Below are 23,014 nucleotides of genomic sequence, written 5' to 3'. Positions count from 1 at the left end.
CTTAGGTTTTTACTTCATGAAATGCTTACTTACCTAAATAATCATAGTGGAATATTGAAGATACAGAATGGTATTATTTTTATGCAGTTACAGGCTGTCAGTTAAAATCTCAGGACATAGGTAGGAGGGGCACTGGACCCTTACACTTCATCTGTGAGCCGCATGTACTGGCGTGTCAAAAGTCATAGGATAGCAGTGAGTAAACTGATTATGAATTGGGCATGCCCTACCCTGTATAGGTTGTGAAGATCTGTTCAGAATGAGGTTGACCTCTAGACAGTGCACTCATGGCAAAGTGATAGGAATTATCAGAAAATGATCAGAGATATGATGCTAGACAGATGGGATATTCCATTTATTTTTATTTAACTTTTAATTAACCGGGAAAGTCATTAGGAACAGATTCTTATTTCCAATGGCATCTTATTTACCCCATCCATCTCCACTGGGTGATAACGCTGTGTGCGAGTCTCTGAGCTCTTTCTTTAGTTACAGAATCTCCACGCGCCCACGCTGAGGAACCTACTGTTTCTGGTTTGAAAACCAGTTTGTGTCTGTGGAAATGTGCCAAATGTTTCCAAATGTAGTTCACAAAGTGGAACCATACCATTTCCTCGCTGGTGGAAAAGTGCTATGTGTAACATCGCTGAACTAACTTAAGGTGTCTTACCGTTCCTACTTGCTCTTGCACATTTTAACATTAGGAGTCAGTCAGTCAATAAGGGAAAATGCCTGTTCTACATCCGGGCCGGAAGTCAGTCCGGAAAAACATTTTGCAAATTCTGCTCCACAGTTGAGATACAATAGGCCATTTAATGTATGCACACCTGAAGGTCCAGAAACTTGAATTGTCCACTGCCATTCTGGACTATTCCTACACTGTAATCATTAATAATAAACTAGAGTGCCATGTTTTATTGTACCTTTGTCTACTTAATAATACAGCATGCTAGCTCTTAAAAAAAAATGAGGAAACCAGAAAATTTAACAAATGTTTGCTGACAATGCATGTTAACACCTAGCTACACTATGACAAATGACACTTTGAATTTATTTCAAAAGGTTGCATGTAAATTAAACATCTATATCCAGAGATTATAATTTGAGAAACATGTACTCATTCATACATTTTATATCTGAATGTACATTTAATTTCATGCAACCTTTTTATGCAAAAAAAATAAAAAAATGCTTTCAAGAGCACATTTTTGGCCAAATAACTTGGCAATGTTTCAGACAAATGTATTAATTAATCTAAGAAATGTGTCCCTCATTGTCAATGTATAAGGGCATTCTCTCATAGACTCACTTCAGCTGTTACATGAGATAATTCAAAGAAGTTATCGGCTGTTTGACTGGGTTCAGCAGTATAACTTTGTGGGCTTTGGTACACAGGCTCGCTGCACACACTGACAGAGTTCATCCGGGCCACAGGCTTTGATACCTTGATGTTTGTAAACAGAAAAACAAACAAGAAACTCTGCCTGATTTTTAAATGTTTCTTTTATTGTGTAAACAGAGAAAAGTAATTACAGAGTACAAAAAAATGACTTAGCATTACATATTGTAAGAACATTCTGAACAGGATATAGCCAGATGTTTATTGTTAGGTTTCAATAGAAATGCAAATAAACACTGCATAAAGCATCAAATCATTTACAGAATCACACACAACTAGTCTATCTGACACAAACGCACTGAGGAGGTTGAATCCCAAACCCTAAACCCAGCATAGACGGGTTCAGTGAATGTGGTGGTGAATGTGTGAATGTGTTTCAGTGGTTGTGTGTCAGTGGAGACGCTGTAGAAAGACAGAATTCCAGCCTCACAATCCACATACACTCCTACTCTGTTAGGCATGGAGGAGGGACGGATATTGGTGCTGATATCATTGTGACTGACATCATAATATCTGCCACAGCAGCTCAGACTCCAGGACTTTTCATTCTCTCCAAACCCATTGTTCTTACATTTTCTCCCAACTGATTTATACGCCACTGCAATATTAACTCCACCCCCTATCCCATCATTCCATTCAGTTTCCCAGTAACAGCGTCCAGTCAGACTCTCTCTGCACAGAACCTGCATAGAGTGACTGAATCTTTCTGGATGATCAGGATACGACTTTTCCTCCTTCATACCCTCCACCTTCCTGTTCCCCTCAGACAGAGAGAGGAGTCTGTGCGCTGTGTTTGGGTCCAGTGTGAGTTTACAGGCATCTGCACACAACAAGATACACAACACACAATCAGACACACGGCACACAATCAGACACATGACACACAATCAGATTAACAACACACAACACACAATCAGACACACGGCACACAATCAGACACACGGCACACAATCAGACACACACCACACAATCAGACACACAACACACAATCGGACACACAACACACAACAAGATACACAACACACAATCAAATACACAACACACAATCAGATACACAACACACAATCAGACACACGGCACACAATCAGACACACGGCACACAATCAGACACACAACACACAATCGGACACACAACACACAACAAGATACACAACACACAATCAAATACACAACACACAATCAGATACACAACACACAATCAGACACACGGCACACAATCAGACACACGGCACACAATCAGACACACACCACACAATCGGACACACACCACACAATCGGACACACACCACACAATCGGACACACACCACACAATCAGACACACGACACACAATCAGATACACGACACACAATCAGATACACGACACACAATCAGACACACAACACACAATCAGATACACGACACACAATCAGATACACGACACACAATCAGATACACGACACACAATCAGACACAAAACACACAACCCACAATCAGATACACAACACAATCAGATACACAACACACAATCAGACACACGACACACAATCAGACACACAACACACAATCAGACACACAACACACAATCAGATATACAACACACAATCAGACACACAACACACAATCAAACACACAACACACAATCAAACACACAACACACAATCAGATAAACAACACACAATCAGATACACAACACACAATCAGATATACAACACACAATCAGATACACAACACACAATCAGATATACAACACACAATCAGACACACAACGCACAATCAGATACACAACACACAATCAAACACACAACACACAATCAAACACACAACACACAATCAGACACACAACGCACAATCAGATATACAACACACAATCAGACACACAACGCACAATCAGATACACAACACACAAGCAGCTTAAATGTTTCAATACGATTACTGTCAATAAAAATATAAACCTAATCAAAAATTACCTGACTTTATGTAGTGCTCTGGTACTACGCTAGCCTTGGAAAGCTATCTATATTTTTTGCCTCAATTAGTTACAGTTTCTGTAACTAATAATTAATACTTATTAATTATTCATTTAACATTTTGAAGAGCTTTAGTGTTTTTACACTTTGTCGTTTTATTTAACAGAAGAATGCCACATGCATCAACTATGACATCACAAGTGTCATAGTTATCATTTGTATTGTTATGCCTTCATGTCTGCTTTTGACAAAAAACATACATTGATGATAGTGTATGATATACTTCCTTTAAATTATCCAATATTTCCTATAAATTCCAATAAATTCCCAAAGTGCCCAAAATTTTCATGGAAAGTTTACATTATGATTATGATTATTAGCATGTTATTCATGTAAGAGCATTGAATGCAGTGAACTTACACTTCTTTGGACCTGATTTAATTCGGTCCTCTCCTGCATGGTCCAACCTAAAAGAAGAAACACACTTACTTTTATAACAACTTATAACTGAGCTTGGAAAACACTGCTCATGCTCTTAGCTCAATTCAGACTCTGCAAATTTAGTTTGACTTTGTATTTTCTGCATGCGTGATTATTAATATGATTTGATTTTCACACCACTTCAAAGTAACATATTTTCTTCACCATTTACTGTGGATTCTGCTACTAAATCCAATGTTAGAGAACACTGTGGTACAATATTATACAATATACAGTGTATTATAATCATGATTTAGTTTTGACACTGGGTGTTCGTATAACTAACTATTCCTCCTTAAACCACATTAACCTCAGATAATTAGCTCATTGCATATACCTCAGTCAATACATCCCTTTTTTACTGCAGAAAACACTCAGTAATACCATATACAGTGTTAAATCTTCTGGATTTATTCATTTTTAGTTTTCTCTGCATTTGACCCAGTAGAACTGGACAGACTAACAGACTGTTTAACATTATGGGGGCAGCCGTGGCCTTGTGATTAGAGAAGGGGGCTTGGGCTGGTTTGATCCCTACAATTTACAGGAGAAATCAATGGTTGAAGTGGCACCAAATTAGGATGTATTCTTACACAATCTTCCTCAAGAGTAAGGGTATAAACATCCTGGCCTTAGTTAATGTAGTACCCTTATTAATTCAATGGAACAGTTGTAATGTCTATGAGGAGGCAACCTGACTGTGTTGTTTGTTAAAAACCTCTCCGTGTTTTACAATCAGCTCAGACCCAGCCCATGATCCAACCGCTCCCACAGAACCACCGAGCACCATTACCTCCAGACAAGGAAGTCCTAGGGCCATAGCATATTTTGAATTGTCTAAGACAAAAATCTGATTAGAACTGGTTCCTAAATTTAGAGAAGGATTCACTTTATTGATGGCCCCTTTCCTAATGGAGGTTGTTACTGAGAGCAACAATGAACAGGGGGGATTCCAAATTAGTCACTGGGATCTGCAGGTGATGGACGATATGGATTAGGATAGCATCAGAATTTATTAGACCTGGAATGACAACACACTGTACACTCTAGTGTACTCAGATAGTGATAACAAATGATTGTTGGAAACTTCTGGATCTGTGACGGGACTCATTCAGCACAAACCTTTATCAAAGACCTTCACTAAGTGTTCAGATTCCAAATCTGCTTCAGCCTACAGCATTTTAAATTCAAGCTCTATTGACCCTTCTCTCCAGAACGCTAACTTTCTCATTTGCTCCTGTACATCTCTTTCTTTCTACAAAGTACTGCTTAAAATATCTCTTAACTGAATACATCCACTCACTCACAAACAACAATCTTAATTTTTTCCCCCCTATTTCATAAAGTGACTTTGGGTATTTGAAGGGTGATATAAATGTCACACTGATTATTATTATTATTATTATTATTATTATATTTATTATTTAATATTGTGTGTGACTAGAGGATGATACGTCCCACCATGAGTCCCGTTACATGCCAGAAAGGCTGTCTGATTTTTTTTCCTCTCCACACCCCTTTTTCCTTGTTCTCTTAATCCTGTCCTATCACAGGTGATCAACAGCAGTCCCTGTATCTGACCAATGAAACGAGCTGTTTCTGGAGTGAAGGCGGGGCTTCTGGTTTAAAGGTGGCCCATACTGGAATAAAGGAGAGAGAGCTGGGGAGAGGAGGCCTTGTTGTTTTTGTTTGTTTATGTAAGCAAATGTGACTATGTGCTAACCTTCAGTTGTTTACTATCTCAGTGTGGGCAGGCTAGTAAAACACCCAACAGTACTGATAGCTAATTGTTTGTTGTATACACTAGGTAAGGGGCGAGTAGCACATATGTATTTTTTTCTTCTTAGGGAAGTTAGTAGGATAGGCAGGCAAGTTGTTTTGTTTTCTTTTCTTTGGCGCCGTCAGTAGTCCACCTGAGTGTGTTGGCTATTGTCAGGCTACGTAAACAGGAGAGACGCTCGCGGGTTTTTAGCAGGAAGAGCTTTACTTCAGAGAAGATAAAGTGCAAAGCACACCGTAAAGAGAGAGCAGTCACAACCAAAAGGGCAATCTAAAGAATAGTGAGGTACAGGCTGAGGTCAAAAACACAACGTATCAAACACTGGTAGTCTGGATCCAAAAACACGGAGTCAAGAGAAAACGTAAGAAATTGTCATATATGGGTTGGCTTTCATAAACAAGGTTCGCTCAGTAAGTAACAAAGAGTTAGCAATACTTCGCAAGTGGCAGATGCAAAAGCCTGGGTTTATATACTAAATGAATGATTATGTCAAATACAAAACAGCTGTAACTTAAAACTCAGGTGACCAGGAGCGCACCAAAGAGTTCCCATTGGTTGATGGAGTCATGTGATCATCCGCTGAACCATGGGAACTGAAGTCTCCAGAGTAATTCACAGACTCAAGTGGTAATCCTGGGCGGCACGGTGGCACAGCAGGTAGTGTCGCAGTCACACAGCTCCAGGGGCCTGGAGGTTGTGGGTTTGTTTCCCGCTCCGGGGGACTGTCTGTGAGGAGTTGGTGTGTTCTCCCCGTGACTGCGTGGGTTTCCTCCGGGTGCTCCGGTTTCCTCCCACAGTCCAAAATACACACATTGGTAGGTGGATTGGCGACTCAAAAGTGTCCGTAGGTGTGAGTGTGTGAGTGAATGTGTGTGTCTGTGTTGCCCTGTGAAGGACTGGTGCCCCCTCCAGGGTGTATTCCCGCCTTGCGCCCAATGATTCCGGGTAGGCTCTGGACCCACCGTGACCCTGAACTGGATAAGTGGTTACAGAAAATTCATTCATTCATTATCTGTAACCCCTATCCAATTCAGGGTCGCGGTGGGTCCAGAGCCTACCTGGAATCATTGGGCGCAAGGCGGGAATACACCCTGGAGGGGGCGCCAGTCCTTGGTTACAGAAAATGAATGAATGAATGAAGGAAGTGAGATGTCCACAGAGACAGGTGTGACAGCTATGTGAATTAACTCACCTTTGTACCTTTTTGTGGACACTTGTCAAGTCATCTTGTGCTCTTTCTTTTTCCATGTTTTTTTTTTGTATTGTTACATGTGTCAAATTAAATCTAATTAAGAGCAGCAGCTGTGTGGATTGTCTTAACTGCCATCAATAGTACCTAATTTTCACACATCTCATGTTATGTCCTCTCTTACCCCTGGTCATTAAAAACAAGCATAGAAAGAGGACGATAACAGTTCCTTAGTAGGTTTCTTCCTCCTTCATTTTATTCTTTTATTTCACCTTTTGCTTGCTCACATGGGCTTATTCCTTTTGATTTAGTTTAAATTCTGGTTCCTTTAAACCATCAAATGTCAAAAAGAAAAAAAAAGTAATATAGAGAGGAATGGAGTGTGTTTTCTCTAAATTATCTAAAGGAATATGGTTTATTTTCAAACCAAAGCACTTCCCCATAAACACACTTTATAACCAGGTCTTCTCATCTTTAAGTAGGCGTGTTACATCTCTCAAGCCCACTTTGCTAATCATTAGGCCAGTGGTTTCAATAGTGGGGGCTGTAGCATGGCAAATGAATGAGATATATATAAAATGCATGTCACTTTCATTCCCAGCATTTAACAGATGCTCTTATATAGAGCGACTTACAAAAGCGCTTTAGTCACTTGTAATAATTCCACAGTTAAAATGATTTGTCAATTTACTTGCAGTTTTGTATGAATTACAGTTTTTCAAATACATTTCAGATTCTGAAAGCAAAAGATGTGTGCTTCATATATATTCTTATCTACAAATGGGGCACTACAGAATAAAATTGGGAACCACTGCATTAGGCTGCCTCTAAAATGTGTGCTGCAATGTTGTGTGTCAGTCTGTAGGGTGTATTATGGAAACAAAAAGGTTAATTTATATTCCGTATATTAATTAAAATTGATGATAACTGTATTTGTGTCTTTGGCGTAAGTAAATGTAAAGACTTTTGTACATTGAGTCAATTATAAAAAAAAAAAAAAAAAGTAATTTTGAAGTAATTCCCAAATTCACTCAAGTACAAAATAAGTACATTGTCCACTACATAAGATCTGCAGGTAAACAAACCTCTCTGGTGTACGGGGGTCCAACCTGAAAATGTTTTACATACCTCAGTTTCTCTGTTTTATTGAAGAGCTTCTTCCTTCCTTTTGCTCCTGGGTGATTGTATCTCAGATCCAGTTCTTTCAATTTTAAGGACTGGTTTTGTATGTTTTTTAAAGCTGAATACAGATAAGAACAGCCTTCCTCTGTGATCATACAACCAGACAATCTGCAGAGAGTGGGGTAAATAATTAACATACAGGTTTATTAACTGTGGTTTAGAAAACCTCTGTAATCACGTATCAAAATCTGACCCATGTTTTAAATTTAGAGTCTGTCTTAATATCAGGTGACCTCTCGGACAGCGTTTAACATCATGACTTCTTTAACACAATAAACATGGTCCAAATGAGATCGATAGTATGATGTCACTTTAGAATCTTAATGAGGTCAACTATTGTACGTGCAGAGGTCATTTGGTCACTATAAGCACCTACTGCAAGCTCCACTAAAAGCACAGTCTTTTTACAGTGGGAATCAGTTACTGACTTAAAACATACTCTCTACATGGTGCTTCATCAAATCCATGCTCAGGTTAAATTCGAGACATTCTACTGAGACACTCAGTTTCAGACCTGTCAGATCTGCTGCTGGTCATGGGTGAAATATCTAGAGCCTGTGACTTCTTATTATTTCTTATGCAGCAGCACTGCTGTGTCTGATCCACTCGTACCAGCACAACACATACTAACACACCACCACCACCACGTCAGTGTCACTGCAGCACTGAGAACCCACCGGCCACATCACACTTGCTCTGAATGCTGAACGCTGAAGAACAGGGGGAAATGGGGATAAGAAAGTATGCAGAGCAACAAATGGACTAACGTCTTTAATTGTAATGCTGCAAAGTGCTCCCTTTGTGATCAGTGGATATGAGAAAACTGACAATGAAAGAGAGTTAGACTGGGTTAGAGCTAGTTAAGAGGTTTCAACCATATTTCAGCATAAAAATAATAATCTATCCACTGCTTTCAGCAAAAGTGACACTGTGTGTACATCTCCTAATGAAACCGCTAATACGTCACTAGACTCTGTAAAACTAATGAATTATGGGAGGAACTCATGGTCAAGTTTGTTAAAATGATTAATCTGTGTTAAAAATAAATGTGTTAAAGTTAATGCTCTAATGGTTAGAGAGGAGGTCTGAGGACTGAAAGGTGGCTTGTTCTATTCCCAACGACCAGCAGGAAAATTGTGGGTGGTGGGAGTGAAGGAACTGTTTTTAAATGATCCTTTAAACGATAATGAGCTGCTCGCTGTTCACCCCGACCCTGAGCGTACAGCAGTGAGGAGCGAGGAGCAGAAACTCTGTTTTTTTTAAATTATAATTTCCTTGAAAACCATTACTTCCATGTTCCATGTTTCAGCTAGAACCTTATAACTCTATTCAGATCTATTAAATACAGATTAATCTCTGTCTGTATTTAATCTGTTCCAAAATAATCATTTATATATTTGATAGAACTTTGATATTGTACCTTTACAATACTTTTACAATGTTTCTCATTTTCGTGATCAGATTGCTTCACATGTTTGATATTTGGAATGCAAAATTTAAGCACATTATCTGAAAGCTCAGAACAAATATAGAACCTTATAATACTAGGGGAATGTATAGGTATTTAAACATTTTAATAGATCAAATTATTGGATTAATAGCCATTAGCAATAAAAAAGTGTGTGTCAGCATGCACATCAAATTGCACATACTATTGATTATTGAACATCCTACTGTTACAATGTTGGCCTGCTAGCACCGTCCAGCCCTCTCCTGAAGCAATTCCATTGCCCAACAATAATATGCATTTGAATGATTCGGTGCAGATAGTTGTCAAAGCATTTCACTACTTCTTCACTTCAGGTCTTTATGTCTTTACCTATGGCCCTTGTTATTTTATGTTTGTCTGCTTCTTATCGGCATTAGCCATATTTCCATTTACCTGGGCATGTCTATTGAGTCATTACATTTTCTGCCATCCTTTGGGTTTTTCCAAGTGTACATATACTACTTCTGTGGAGTTTTCTGGTTTTGTTTCTGTTTTATTTTGTAAACACCTCTTGTAAATAAATCTTTAAAAAACATTTACTTACTTCCTCTCCTTTCTCCACATATGACAGTGTCCAAATGTGAAATTCAATTTAAAATATGTGTGAAATTCATTTTAAGAACAGAAAATTTGACTAATTTATATTTAACCATTTAAGCCAGAAACAGATGTTAATTAAATTCTGAATATAGGGCTTTGACATTTTTCCACACAGTAAAGTAATTCTCAGGGGTCTTACCTGAGTGTCTCCAGTTTACAGTGTGAACTCTTCAGTCCTTCACAGAGCTCCTTCACTCCTGAATCCTCCAGGTCATTGTTACTGAGGTCCAGTTCTTTTAGGTAGTTTTGATCTGAATTTACAAGTGATGCCAGACTGACACAGGAAGCTTCTCCCAGATTACACATAGACAGTCTGCAAAAAAGAAAAAAATTATTCAGACCCTGTTATATAATGATTACTTACAAATGACAAAAACAGGAAGAAATTGACCAAACAACTATGAGTGCCTGTTTGTATATTGTCATAGTTTTGTAATATATAAGGTGCCTGTCTTCCTAAATGTGTGTGTTCTTTCTGAGTAAATTTTGTTCCTCTGGACGCACAATGTACCCTCTCAGAAAAAAGGTATATTAAAGGTATAGAATTGGTCACTATAGGTACAGTGTAAATGTGCCTTTAAAGGAATATCTTCCTTGTATCTACACTCATTGTCCATTTATTCTGCTCCACTGACCATACAAAAGCACTTTGTACTTCTACAATTACAAACCACAGTCCATCTGTCGCTGCACAGTGTGTGTCGGTCGCCCTCTAGTCCTTCATCAGTGACACAGGACGCTGCCAGCTGGATGTTTTTGGTTCATAGACTATTCTCAGGCCAGCAGTGACACTGAGGAGTTTAAAAACTCCAGCAGCACTGCTGTGTCAGGATTTGAGTTCACATCCGTACTTTGTGCTATACACTTATTATTATTATTATTATTATTAGATCTCTCAAAACTCAGGTTACTGCCTGGTGTGAACAGGTCCAGACTCACTGCTCTGCTGATGATGATCAACCACTCAGATCAAATCTGGACTAAACCAGTCTGTGGTCAGACACTGGTGGTCAATGCAGGTGAGAGTGGACAACAACAGATTTACTGTAATTATACACCTAGTGGATCTTCAAACACAACTTACACTCTCAGAAAAAAATGGTATTTTTAAAAAGGGTATCAGTCTTATTAGATCACAGCATAGTTCTGTCATTTACTTTTAGTCTATCACCTATTTTAAGTCAGAAATAGGCATTAACAAAGCTTTTCAATTTTTCCAACTCGCTGAAGTAATTCACAGAAATCCCACCTGAGTGTCTCCAGTTTACAGTGTGAAGTTTCCAGTTCTTTACAGAGCTCCTTCACTCCTGAATCCTGCAGGTCATTGTAGCTGAGGTCCAGTAGCTTTAGAGAGGTGTGACCCGATTGTAAAACTGATGCTAGTTTAGTACAGGAGCCTCCATTTTCACCGCTAAGTTTACAATGAACCAGTCTGCAAACAAAGAGTCAAAATATTTAACCAACATCATTCTGTATCGATTCTATTAAAATAAAAAAGATAAAAAGAGAGAGAAATCAACAACTAGGAGTGTTCTTCTGCATTGTGTTATAGTTTTGTAACGTTAAAGCCCCTGACTTCCTGACTCTAGGGTTTCTTTCTACATAATCCTTTTCTTTTTGGCCCACAGTTTACATTTACTAATTCACAAATGTTTCTAGCTTGCCCATTTTGTTAGTGTTTGTCCTAATTCATGGTGTTTCTATGGTCCTCAGTCCTTCTGTGTTTCCAGCTTGTTTCCTTGTTAGTGGCGGTCTTAGTTTAGTTTTTGCTCATTTGTTTCTAAAGTATTATAACCTGTAGTCTTGTGTGATCTGTTTATATTACTTTGATCCTTTTGTTTCCTATGGTGCTGTGGTGCAGAATCATGCTTAGTGTCCTGGTCATGTAAATAAACCTCTATGTGTACACCTCTGTTCTTTCTTGTCCCTTACCCCCACCCCCCTTCATGAGAGCACCTGAGCAATTTACTTTTAATGTCAGAATCTTACACTGGAGGGATAATACGTTTAGACCCGAGTCAGCAGAGACTCCACAAATTTTCTTCATTGCTTTACAAAGATGACCAACATATTTTAATCCATGGGTCTTTCTACATTAGTCTCAGCCACAGATACTCCACCCACGACTTGTCAGAGAGTCTGATACTTTTGGTGGCACTAATTTGGCCTTAGTGTCAGGATACTGCCAGTTGCATTCTGATTGGTCTTCTTCTGTTCCTTAGATTAGCCTTGTTTATCTGGTCTCGGTCTGTAGTTTTCTTGTTGTTTACTTGTTTCATGTTTGACACTAGTTCTCTGTATTTAGTCTAGTTCCCAGGTTTCCTTTCACTAGCTCTGTCTCTAGTTTATCTTTGTCTTTAGTCTTAGTCTCTGGTAGCTTTTGTTTCTTTTTTGGCAGTCTTGCTTTGTTTGATTTTCTTCTGTTTTAAGAAATTCTGTTACATTACATTTGTGTCCCCCTCCATAACCACCACTCACCAGATGTGATAAACTGTGTCCAAATGTGAAATAATGTGAAGTGAAATCAAAGCCATGTGTGAAAATCTTTGTGTGAGCCAGTCTTTAAGAACAGAAAAAATATGGCCAATTTATGTTTAACAATTTCTCTAACTAAATCTCTTTTAATGAAGCTTTAAAATGTTTCCTACTCATTGAAGTAATTCACAGGAATCTCACCTGAGTGACTCCAGTTTACAGTGTGGACTCTTCAGTCCGTCACAGAGCTTCTCCACTCCTGAATCCTGCAGGTCATTGTAGCTGAGGTCCAGTTCCTTTAGAGAGGTGTGTTCTAATTGTAAAACTGATGCTAATATGGAAGATAGAACTTCACGTTCACCTCCAAGTTTACACCGAGCCAGTCTGCAAAAGGAGAGTCAATCAATACATTAAAATAAAAAAGAGAGATAAGTCAACAACTAGGAGTGACTTCACTCGCATTATTGTTGCTGGGTTTGTGTTGAATATTAGCATGTGTAGTTGTTTGGGGACAAACTTTTTTAGGTAGGTGAAATTTGTAAAAATGTCAAGGCATGTCAGATCATCTCAAACATGACTGAAAGGCCTCAGGCTCCAGGGGGTTAACTACACTGAGGCCAGACATGATGTTGTAATCTGAAAGTGAATGGCCAATTTATTTTATAGAGCTAACAATACCATTTGAGGACTTAGTACATGACTCAGAGGCTGAGGTGAGGGAAAGCGGGTGGCATGTAAGACCAGTGAAGATAGGTGTTAGGGGATTTGTAGCCAGGTCTGCTTCATCCCTGCTTGTGCAGTTTGGCATCAGGGGCCAAAAACTATGTGTGTGAACTATGTCAGTTATCTGAAGTAGCTGAAAAGTCTAGTGTAGGACAGCACAGACAAGTTGGTGAAGCATACTGCAAATGTGTTTTATGTACATAGAGGACAGGTGAGCTGAGTGGGATGCTGTGTGTGTTATTGCGGTTGCCAGTGATGGAACTGGTGGCACTGAGCATGCATTGATGGTGCGTGTGGGGCTAGATACAGCCTTAGTCACACAGGAGGCCAGTGTGGATTTATGGTTGGTAAAGGTAAAGGTTACGGTAAAACTGTAAAGCTGTCAAGCCTTCTGGAAGTGTCGTGGGTTTAATTCAGTCAAACATAGACTAGAGGAGGTATCTACCTGATGACCCCTGTGAAAAGCTAGCGATGCAGTTGCTGAGGTGGGTACACACGGGCGGAGCCCAATGAGTAACCTTCAGTGTTAGGTGAAGCTAGTTGCTGATTGGATCATAAATGACCATAGCAACCTTATTGGTTTGGGTTAGGATTTAAATGGCAAATGATAGATGACTACAGAAATAGACCGGGCATAAGATATTTTACATCTTATTCTGTATTTTATTAAGAACAGAAAAAAATATGGCCAATTTATTTTTAACCATTTTATTAATCTCTTAATGAAGGTTTAAAATGTTTCCAGCTCATTGCAGTAATTCACAGAAATCTAACCTGAGTGTCTCCAGTTTACAGTGTTGACTCTTCAGTCCTTCACAGAGCTTCTCCACTCCTGATTCCTTCAGGTCATTGTAGCTGAGGTCCAGTTCCTTTAGAGTGGTGTTTAAAACTGATGCTAATATCGTACAGGGTTCTCCACTTTCACCTCCAAGTTTACACTGAGCTAGTCTGCAATAGAAGAGTCAAAATATTTACTCAAACACCATTCTATAATTTGGCTGATTGGTGTATACTGCTTTTCAAGAACCTAAAATGCTAACAAAGATTGTATAAACAACAAAGACAAACAGACACACAGCAATATCCGGGCTGTGAGCAGCACTGAGCCACAGAATTAAAACACATTAAACAATTTTACAGTGACTGTAGATTCCAGTAGATATCCATTGATAGCAGGCCCTTAACTGGAGAAGGACTCTGCCGGTTGACACCAGCAGCAGATAACAGCAGTGATAGCAGGCCGCTCACCACAGTTACAGATCAAACAGAAACTATTCAAAATTGAAATAAAAATGCAATATTAATTTGGCTTTTCCCTTTCAACTGCAATATGCTACAAATCTGACAAAACACAAATATGGGTAAATAAAAGTCACAATTTAAAAGGTCGTTTTCAGAGATAACTGCACATTCACTACCAAAATTAAAATGAAAAAGAGCAGCATCACCTACTGCTGATTTACTTTTCATTTCACATTTCTTGTTTTCAGGCTGTACAATACTATTCTCGTCAAATCATGGGTGTTGTTCCAGTGAACTGCAGGGGGCCGCCTATCCCACTGAGCTGCAGGGGTCTGCGAGTGAACCACAACCTCAAATTCATGCATTTGCTTCTCATCTCAGAGAATCACAGGCCATGACCATAGCAAGAGAGACTGTGCAGAGTAGGACACTAGCTGGCTAATGTTACACGTTTACCCCAGTCTTAAACAGTACCATGCTTACGTTTTCTCATGTATCTGTAATTTACTGAAATATCTTCATTTTGGATTGAATATTTTAATTCAGTTTACTTTAATTCCACTGTATTCAAAAGTCAAATATCTCACCTTTTACTTCACTACATTAGGCAAAATCTGTCATTATTTTTGGTTTGTGTGAATAAAACTGTAACATGTCTGTACAGAATGCCCTTGTCCACACAGTGTCTCTGAGAAACACACATCGATGCCACTGCTAGGAGACAGACGGGCACAGCCTGAGCTCCAAGACAAGAAAAACTTAATGTTTCTCCTCCTCAAACCAAGTAATAACACAGGCAGCCTCATTATTTTATCAACTGTTGTGCGTCTATGACACTGTATGTAATCACATGTTTAATGACAGTGTTACTGAGAGCTGATGTTTACCGCTCATATTACACAGTGTAGTGATCTGTAGATTTAACATAATCCATTTCATTTAATCTTTGGCTATTTTTTATCACTCATTACTTTTTGTGTCGATGTTGTATAAGTTCTTTCAAAAGACATTACCACTTTTAACAGAACATTTAGTAACAAACATTTTAGAACATTTGTGAGTATAACGTCATTTGCTATAATATTACGTTTTTAATGTAGATTACTTACTGAATATGATAGTAAGTGTGAGCTAACATGTTTTTACCCTGTGTCTGCAACTTAGTTTGAATTTGTTCAGAACTTGAGGTTCTTTATCCACAATTCAAAATGTAATTTGCTACAATCTTCCATGCTTCTTTTCTCTTTGGCCTCATCCAGTGAAGTTGGAATATGTGGCCTGGGCAAAGCAAAACCTCTTAATGAAGATGGACCTGTAGCCTTGAGATTATTCCTGCTTTTCCACAGATTTGATTCTCACATGCTCAGACTATACATTTCTCCACGAACTGAGTGCGTGGTGTGACTCAGTTCCTCAGTTAAACCACATTCTAAATACAGAGCTCACACTGGGGCTGAGGTTATAAGAAAAACAATGTTTCTAATTTCAAATTGTGTTTCTAGAGAGTTGATGTCAAGAAATGAGTTTTGAGAAAACAGACACAGTCTTAATAAAAGGTCAACTCCCTTTAAAATCACTTGTGATAATCGGAGTCGTTTAAAAACATGGAAAGGTACAATTTTAGCCAGTTTATCTTTCTCCTATAAAAAATTAAGACATATTTTGAAGTTAGAAATAGACATTAACGAAACGCTGAAGATGAACCTTTAACATTTTATCACTCATTGAACTAAGTCTCTGAAATCTCACCTGAGTTGCTCCAGTTTACAGTTTTCACTCTTCAGCCCTTCACAGAGCTTCTCCACTCCTGCGTCTTTCGGATCATTGTTACTCAGGTCCAGTTCTTTCAGAGAATTCTCTTGTTGTAACACTGATCTCAGAAGGTCACAACTCTTTTCCTGAAGACTACACACAGCTAGTCTGTACAGAGAGTGTAAACAAATTACTGTGTAAGGTGATATTACAGAGAAGAACAATTAAACACAAAGATTATTTAATCACTTATTATTTTTGAGCTAACATTCTAAAAAGACTATAAACAATTATCATTAATACTGGCCTGAGTGTCTCCAGTTTACAGTGTGAACTCTTCAGTCCTTTACAGAGCTCCTCCACTCCAGCATCCTGCAGGTCATTGTTGCTGAGGTCCAGTATTTTCAGCCTGTTTTCTGATTGTAGAACTGACTGCAGAGTGTCACAGGACTCTTTATTGAGTTTACAGTGTGTAATTCTGTAAATGCAGAATACATACAACGGATCTTACAGACAAGTCATGACAAAAAATATGTTAATTTAGTTTTATTAAATTCTGAAATATCATAAAATACTATTTTAAAAGAGTAACACTGACTTGAGTGTGCGCAGTTTCTTCAGTCCATCAAGAAGGATCCACAGTCTTGAACACTGCAGATTATTGTCACTAATTTCCAGTTCTTCCAGAGAGTTGTCTGGCACTAAAGCATTTCTTAAGGTGATAATTAACTCTTTAGAGAAATTACAGCCAGCTAATCTACAAAAGTGGAAGAAAAGAGAGAGCGTCAGTTTATGAATTTGTCTGTTGTTGTTGTGATTCACCTTTAGTTATTAACTGAACTGAGCTGGTTTTTAGATTAATTAGTTTAATTCTTATACACAGCCCAGCACTTTATTTTCTCCCACATGCATGTTCACACAAAACATCACGACTTCACAGTGCCTCTGGGATTGATAAGAATCTCAGAAAGCAAGGAAGGATTTTAAAAGACAACTTAAACTCTGTGGAGTGAGCAGAAGAGGAATACACTGCTACAGATTTGCAGTCTAATATGTGTTTCATTAATCAGGTATTCATCAATATTGACAGATTAAACACTCACCGAGCCTTTGTGTAGCGTGGGATGACTGGGATGAGTCTCCTGTAACCCTCCTCTGTTTTGCTGTGTTCCCTCAGATCCAACTCATCCTTCTTATCTGAAAAGATGAGCTTACTGGCTACAACTGAGTATTTTACACCAGTGAGCATTCTCTGTATTTTCTTTCCTGAGAATAAAGATGATTTAAGAGAAATGAACCATTTATTGATATCATGTAAAAACAGTAAGGATTATAATCTATGAGTGCTATTTTTTTTTTAATCAAAACTATTTAAAAACATTTATTATAGCCACAAATATGAATTATATCTAGGATTTAAAAAAATCCACCTTCCTGCAAAACGTCTTGAGAATTTTTTATCAAATTAATTCTCTCAGTATAATTATAACATAGAAAGGCAATCACATGGAAAACAACAGCACATTACCCACTCTGGCCTGTAAAGAATACACCATTCACTACTACATTTTAAACTAATGTACTCATGTACAAAGATATTCACTGCTCAGGAATCAACACTTAATTATACCAATGCACAATTCAAAACGTGTTGTAAAACATGACACACTGCTTCGGAGGAAGGTTTACACAAATAGCAGCTATGGCTTTCTGGACAGCTTCATGGATATAGGTGAATGCATTTAAGGGTGTTGAGTCTAGATGGCAGCAATGTGTCGTTTGTTTTAAAACATGTTTCAAGCAGTGCTCTGGTATGATTTCATTCAGTTGGTGATGTACTCATGAAATATCCATTTTGTGGCTGCTTATTTCTAGCACATAAAATCCTAAAATGTGGCATTTTCCACAACATTTTGAAATTGATAAAAATCCACTAAAGTTAGCAGAGCATGCCATGTTTAGCATAATAACTGGTTACAGGATTTTCATTCTGAAATTTGTAAAGTGAACAGACGTGTCCAAACTTTCTTCACAGGGCTGAACTAATTAAACAAGGTCAAAGCATTTGGAAATAATGGCATGAGAAAGAAACACACACATTAAAATTAAACCCCTACAATTTTCTACACAATGGTATCTTCTATGAGTCCCTGTTTGGAACTGCAGGCTATGATCAGATGAGATGAAAATTACACTTGTAGCAAACCCAAAAGCTGAAGCTACACTATGTGGGAGGCAAAAACTGTTAAAAAATGAAAAGTCCCCAGAGGACGCACTGCACTGGGAGAGATTCTGAAGTATATAATTGGAGCACACTGTGGTATCCCATGATTACATGGGGCTGAGGGGCAGAAAAGACGTATTTAAAACTCCAGATCCGTGTGGACTGGGCCTGAGTGAGCACACAATATTGGCTCTTGGTTTCATTCCCAGGTGTAATCTACCAACCAGAAAATACACAGCATTGACACAACAACAAAAGCATAACTGAGGGCTTAGATTTTAACCTCAAGCTTGTTACTAACGTTAATTTATAATGATTTAAACCTTGTGCAGTGACAGCTCAGTAAAGCCTCACTGATAGTTTACTGACTGTAATGAACAAGAAAGTATATTCTTCATTACTTTTCATTATAATTCTGTATTTTTCACCTTACTAAAAACCTTTGTCTTTATAATTGATACATGTTAATTGAGTATGAATATAGAAATTAAGGAATCTTTTATGAATCTTACTGTTCACAAAAGCAACAAATACAATTAATGCAGCAGAGAGAAGTGAAGTGCAGATCAGAGCAATCTTCCAAACGGCAAAAACATCTGAAAAATATTACAGAAGCATTATAAATAAGCTATAATGTAAAAGTATGTATTGACGTACACATTACTTCTCCATTTACGAGTATACGGTAATTAATTAGATACAGTGTTTCACATGAAAATATTATTTATTTTTAGTTATATGTTTGTGATGTTTAAACTGGTGATGGTACTTACATGTGACTTTAAGGTAAAGAGTTGCACTCTGAGGCCCAGAGCTTGACACAACTAAACAAGTGTAAAATCCTTCATCAGAAAGTTGCACGGCTGAGAGTTTCAGAGAGACGTTGCCATTCTTCAGCTCTTCTTTAAATAAGGCTGTCCTCCCTCTGTAACTCTCAGCCTGCTTATCCTTCATGTCTGCACGATGTTCGTAGAGATGCACCGTCATTTCTTTTTTAAGCCATGACACTACCATATCCTCAGCACTGATGTTCTTTTGGAGAGAACAGGGCAGAACCACATCTTCATCAACGTGTGCAACAACAGTATCTTCTGGAACAATCACCTTCAAACTCTCTGCAACTAAAACAACAACCACCACAACATATAGTTTACTACAAAAAATACCTCATCGGTAACATGAACAAATGCCAAAACATGAAGTCTGACAGTTATTTGTTCATTTATCTGTTTATGAATGAATGAATGATTCTGTGGTGGGGGAGGACTGCCCATGTGTGTGAATCAGTGTCATGAAGCATTCTTAGACACCTAAACAGACTCCGAGTAGTTTGTTAAGTGATCACATACCTGACCCAGTCTTTATGAAGCCAGCGAGAATCAGCAGAGTCACACAGAGAAACATCCTCCCTGAATAAACAGATGAGTTTAATAACTTTTAGTTTAGGTTCATCAGGGTTCATCAGACCGACAAAACACTGTTGAAAGGACGACTCACTCAAACGCCACTTTGAAATGCTGTTATTGTACGTTACATTAACAACACTCTACACGTTATATCTCCCCAAACTCCAGTACATTTATTTATTTATTACTAAAATACTATATTAATCAATACCAAGGATGTAGAATTAGCATAGACGGAAGTGACATGTCCCCACCAATATTCAGCGATTATTGAATTGTCCAACACCAATAATCTGATCCCCTCCATAACAACAACAACAACAAAAAAAAAAGAGCTGTCAACACCTAGAGGTGCAGGAAAGGAAAGGATTGCACAGGTTTTATACCAATGTATGAATGTGTTTTGCACTATTTCATCATTGAAACTGTAGCAAAACTAAGTGTATGATAGTTTTTTGTTCTTGTGTGTGAATTTGTGAAGGTGTAATTGTCTATATGTATTTGCGGGAGAGGGGAAAACAACTTGCAACTGTGACTTCAAAGTTACTGGTACACAAGTGTGACTGGTGCTCAGGTGTTTTGCACAAAATATACCTCCATAGATATGTTTCCATTTCAGTGTGAACCTTTTCAACACAATGTCTCGAATCATAAAGCAGTCAACAGCACTGACTAAATGTAACACAGCGAATCTGTTTATAGAAGCAGCGTTCAACCACATCCTGTTTTTTCAGTTGAGTCCAAAGACCCCGTCACTGAAAGAAAACTCCCAGCTCCAAGTTCAGTTTAGTCTCTAGATCATCACCAGCGTTTCATCCATCTGCTGTACGTTCAGGTTTTAAAGGGTTAATCTACAGCTTCAGCAGCGTATCCCCCAAAACACAGCGGTTTAACGTCAAAGAGATGTTTATATATTCCAACCTGGCGTTGCTGAGAGGTGTGGTCTGGAAGAAGTGCTAAACCTCAGCCGATAAAATAGAGCAGGGCACACGCTCATGTTTCAGAGTTTTAAAGCTGTTAATATCTTACACATTTTAAATAACTTATTAATGTTTTTCTACTCACCGAATTAAAGCCTCAACGCTGTAACGCAAACCTCCTCTTCCCGCGGTCAAAGTTACTTTCAGTTTCTGATCCCCCTCAACATTCCATCTCGTGTCCCACCCAAGCGCGAGCAACCACAGCGCGGTGAACCAAGGGGCGGTGCGAAGAAGCGGAGACACTGTCAGTCATTGGTTGCAACAGCCAATCAGATAACTACGATGAAGTATTACGGCTACGGCATTGGAGAAAAAAGAAAGTCAGAATTCTGAAAATAAAGTCAGAAAAATTCTGTGATTAAAGTCTGAAACATTCTGAGGAAAAAAGTCACTGTTATCTGTAAAGGCACTACCTGTCACTGTATGTATAATGAGGCAGACACAACTCTTTGCAAAATGCAATGTATTGCTGAAGTTTTACTATGGTATGGATTTCAGGAATAAATATCTTCTGGCACATCAAGACCAGAGTGTTATTAGTATTTGAACGCTGAATTATTCAGAAGAGGGTGTAGTTTAATCTACATTTTTTACATTGTTCATTCTACATTTAATTTTACATTGTTTTGCTTCTTTAAAATACTTGTTGAAAAAAAACATAACCACCCATATGTAAAAGCATTATATTTCAAATACACTTCACAATATTTATACATATATTTGCAAGTATTCAAAATTGGTCCAAAAATGTGATATATGTTATATATAAACATTCATTTTTTTGTCTGTAACCCTTATCCAGTTCAGCATGGCAGTGGGTCCAGAGCCTACCCAAAATCACTGGGTGGAAGGCGGGAATACACCCTGGAGGGGGGCGCCAGTCCTTCACAGGGCGACACACACTCACACATTCACACCTACGGACACTTTTGAGTCACCAATCCACCTACTAACGTGTGTTTTTGGAGCATGGGAGGAAACCGGAGCACCCGGAGGAAACCCATGCAGACACAGAGAGAACACACCTCACCCCTCACAGACAGTCACCCGGAGGAAACCCACACAGACACAGGGAGAACACACCTCACTCCTCACAGACAGTCACCCGGAGGAAACCCACACAGACACGGGGAGAACACACCATACTCCTCACAGACAGTCACCCGGAGCCGGACTAGTACCCACAACTTCCAGGTCCCTGTAGTGACACTGACGTGGTGGTGTGTTAGTGTGTGTTGTGCTGGTTTGAGTGGATCAGACACAGCAGAGCTGCTGGAGATTTTAAACCCCCTCAGTGTAAGAGCAAATAAACTCTTACTGTTTAGATAAATAGTTTTTAAATCTCATTTTCTCAAGTGCTCTCCCATGCGCCCACCACCTGTGGGAGAGGTAGTAATCCAGGTCTGGTGCATTGTGGATCGGGTGGCGGTCAGGGTCGGGGGCCCTGGCGTTCTGATCCTCGGTTACTGAAACTGGCTTTTGGAACATGGGACGTAACCTCTCTGGTGGGAAAAGAGCCTGAGCTGGTGCGCGAGGTTGAGAGGTACCGGCTAGATATAGTTGGGCTCACCTCGACACACAGTATGGGCTCTGGAACCAATCTTCTTGAGAGGGGCTGGATGCTCTTTCACTCTGGAGTTGCCAGTAAAGCAGGAGTGGGCTTACTCATAGCCCCCCGGCTTAGCGCCTGTAGGTTGGGGTTTACCACAGTGGACGAGAGGGTAATTTCCCTGCGCCTTCAGGTTGGGGAAAGGGCTCTGACTGTTGTTTGTGATTATGCACCGAACTGGCAGTTCAGAGTACCATGCCTTCTTGTGGACCCTAGAGGGGGTGCTGGAGAACACTCATTCTGGGGACTCCATTGTTCTGCTGGGGGACTTCAACGCTCATGTGGGTAATGACAGTGAGACCTGGAGGGGCGTGATTGGGAGGAACGGCCCCACTGATCTGAACCCGAGTGGTGTTCAGTTATTGGATTTTTGTGCACGTCACAGTTTGTCCATTACGAACACCATGTTCGAGCATAAGGGTGTCCACAAGTACACCAGGCATCAGGATACCCTAGGCCGCATTTCGATGATCGACTTTATAGTCGTATCATCTGACCTGCGGCCATATGTTCTGGACACTTGGGTGAAGAGTGGT

General features: G+C 39.1%; 3 protein-coding genes across 3 annotated transcripts in view; all 3 read right to left on the bottom strand.

Moving 5' to 3' along the window:
* LOC136687421 (myelin-oligodendrocyte glycoprotein-like) overlaps nucleotides 1-23,014 on the bottom strand; it is a 206,814-nt gene that overhangs the window by 167,254 nt on the left and 16,546 nt on the right. The gene's annotated exons all lie outside the window — the stretch shown is intronic.
* Nucleotides 1,516-8,083, bottom strand: LOC136687645 (stonustoxin subunit beta-like). Its single transcript, XM_066662156.1, has 3 exons — nucleotides 7,925-8,083; nucleotides 3,768-3,814; nucleotides 1,516-2,219 (listed from the first exon to the last, which is right to left on the bottom strand). Exons 1-3 carry the CDS (start codon nucleotides 8,071-8,073, stop codon nucleotides 1,675-1,677), a joined length of 741 nt encoding a protein of 246 aa, XP_066518253.1. The 5' UTR covers nucleotides 8,074-8,083; the 3' UTR covers nucleotides 1,516-1,674.
* LOC136687676 (ribonuclease inhibitor-like) lies at nucleotides 10,203-21,047 on the bottom strand. Its single transcript, XM_066662196.1, has 12 exons — nucleotides 20,955-21,047; nucleotides 19,833-19,892; nucleotides 19,257-19,604; nucleotides 18,996-19,079; nucleotides 17,363-17,525; nucleotides 16,858-17,016; nucleotides 16,567-16,737; nucleotides 16,257-16,427; nucleotides 14,040-14,213; nucleotides 12,744-12,926; nucleotides 11,317-11,499; nucleotides 10,203-10,380 (listed from the first exon to the last, which is right to left on the bottom strand). The coding sequence occupies exons 2-12, from the start codon at nucleotides 19,885-19,887 to the stop codon at nucleotides 10,203-10,205; spliced, it is 1,869 nt and encodes a 622-aa protein (XP_066518293.1). The 5' UTR covers nucleotides 19,888-19,892; nucleotides 20,955-21,047.

The sequence above is a fragment of the Hoplias malabaricus genome, chromosome 2 (genome assembly GCF_029633855.1).
Source record: "Hoplias malabaricus isolate fHopMal1 chromosome 2, fHopMal1.hap1, whole genome shotgun sequence".
NCBI classification, from domain to species: domain Eukaryota; kingdom Metazoa; phylum Chordata; class Actinopteri; order Characiformes; family Erythrinidae; genus Hoplias; species Hoplias malabaricus.
Note: the sequence above shows the minus strand (reverse complement) of the source record. Positions and strands in the feature narration are given on the sequence as shown.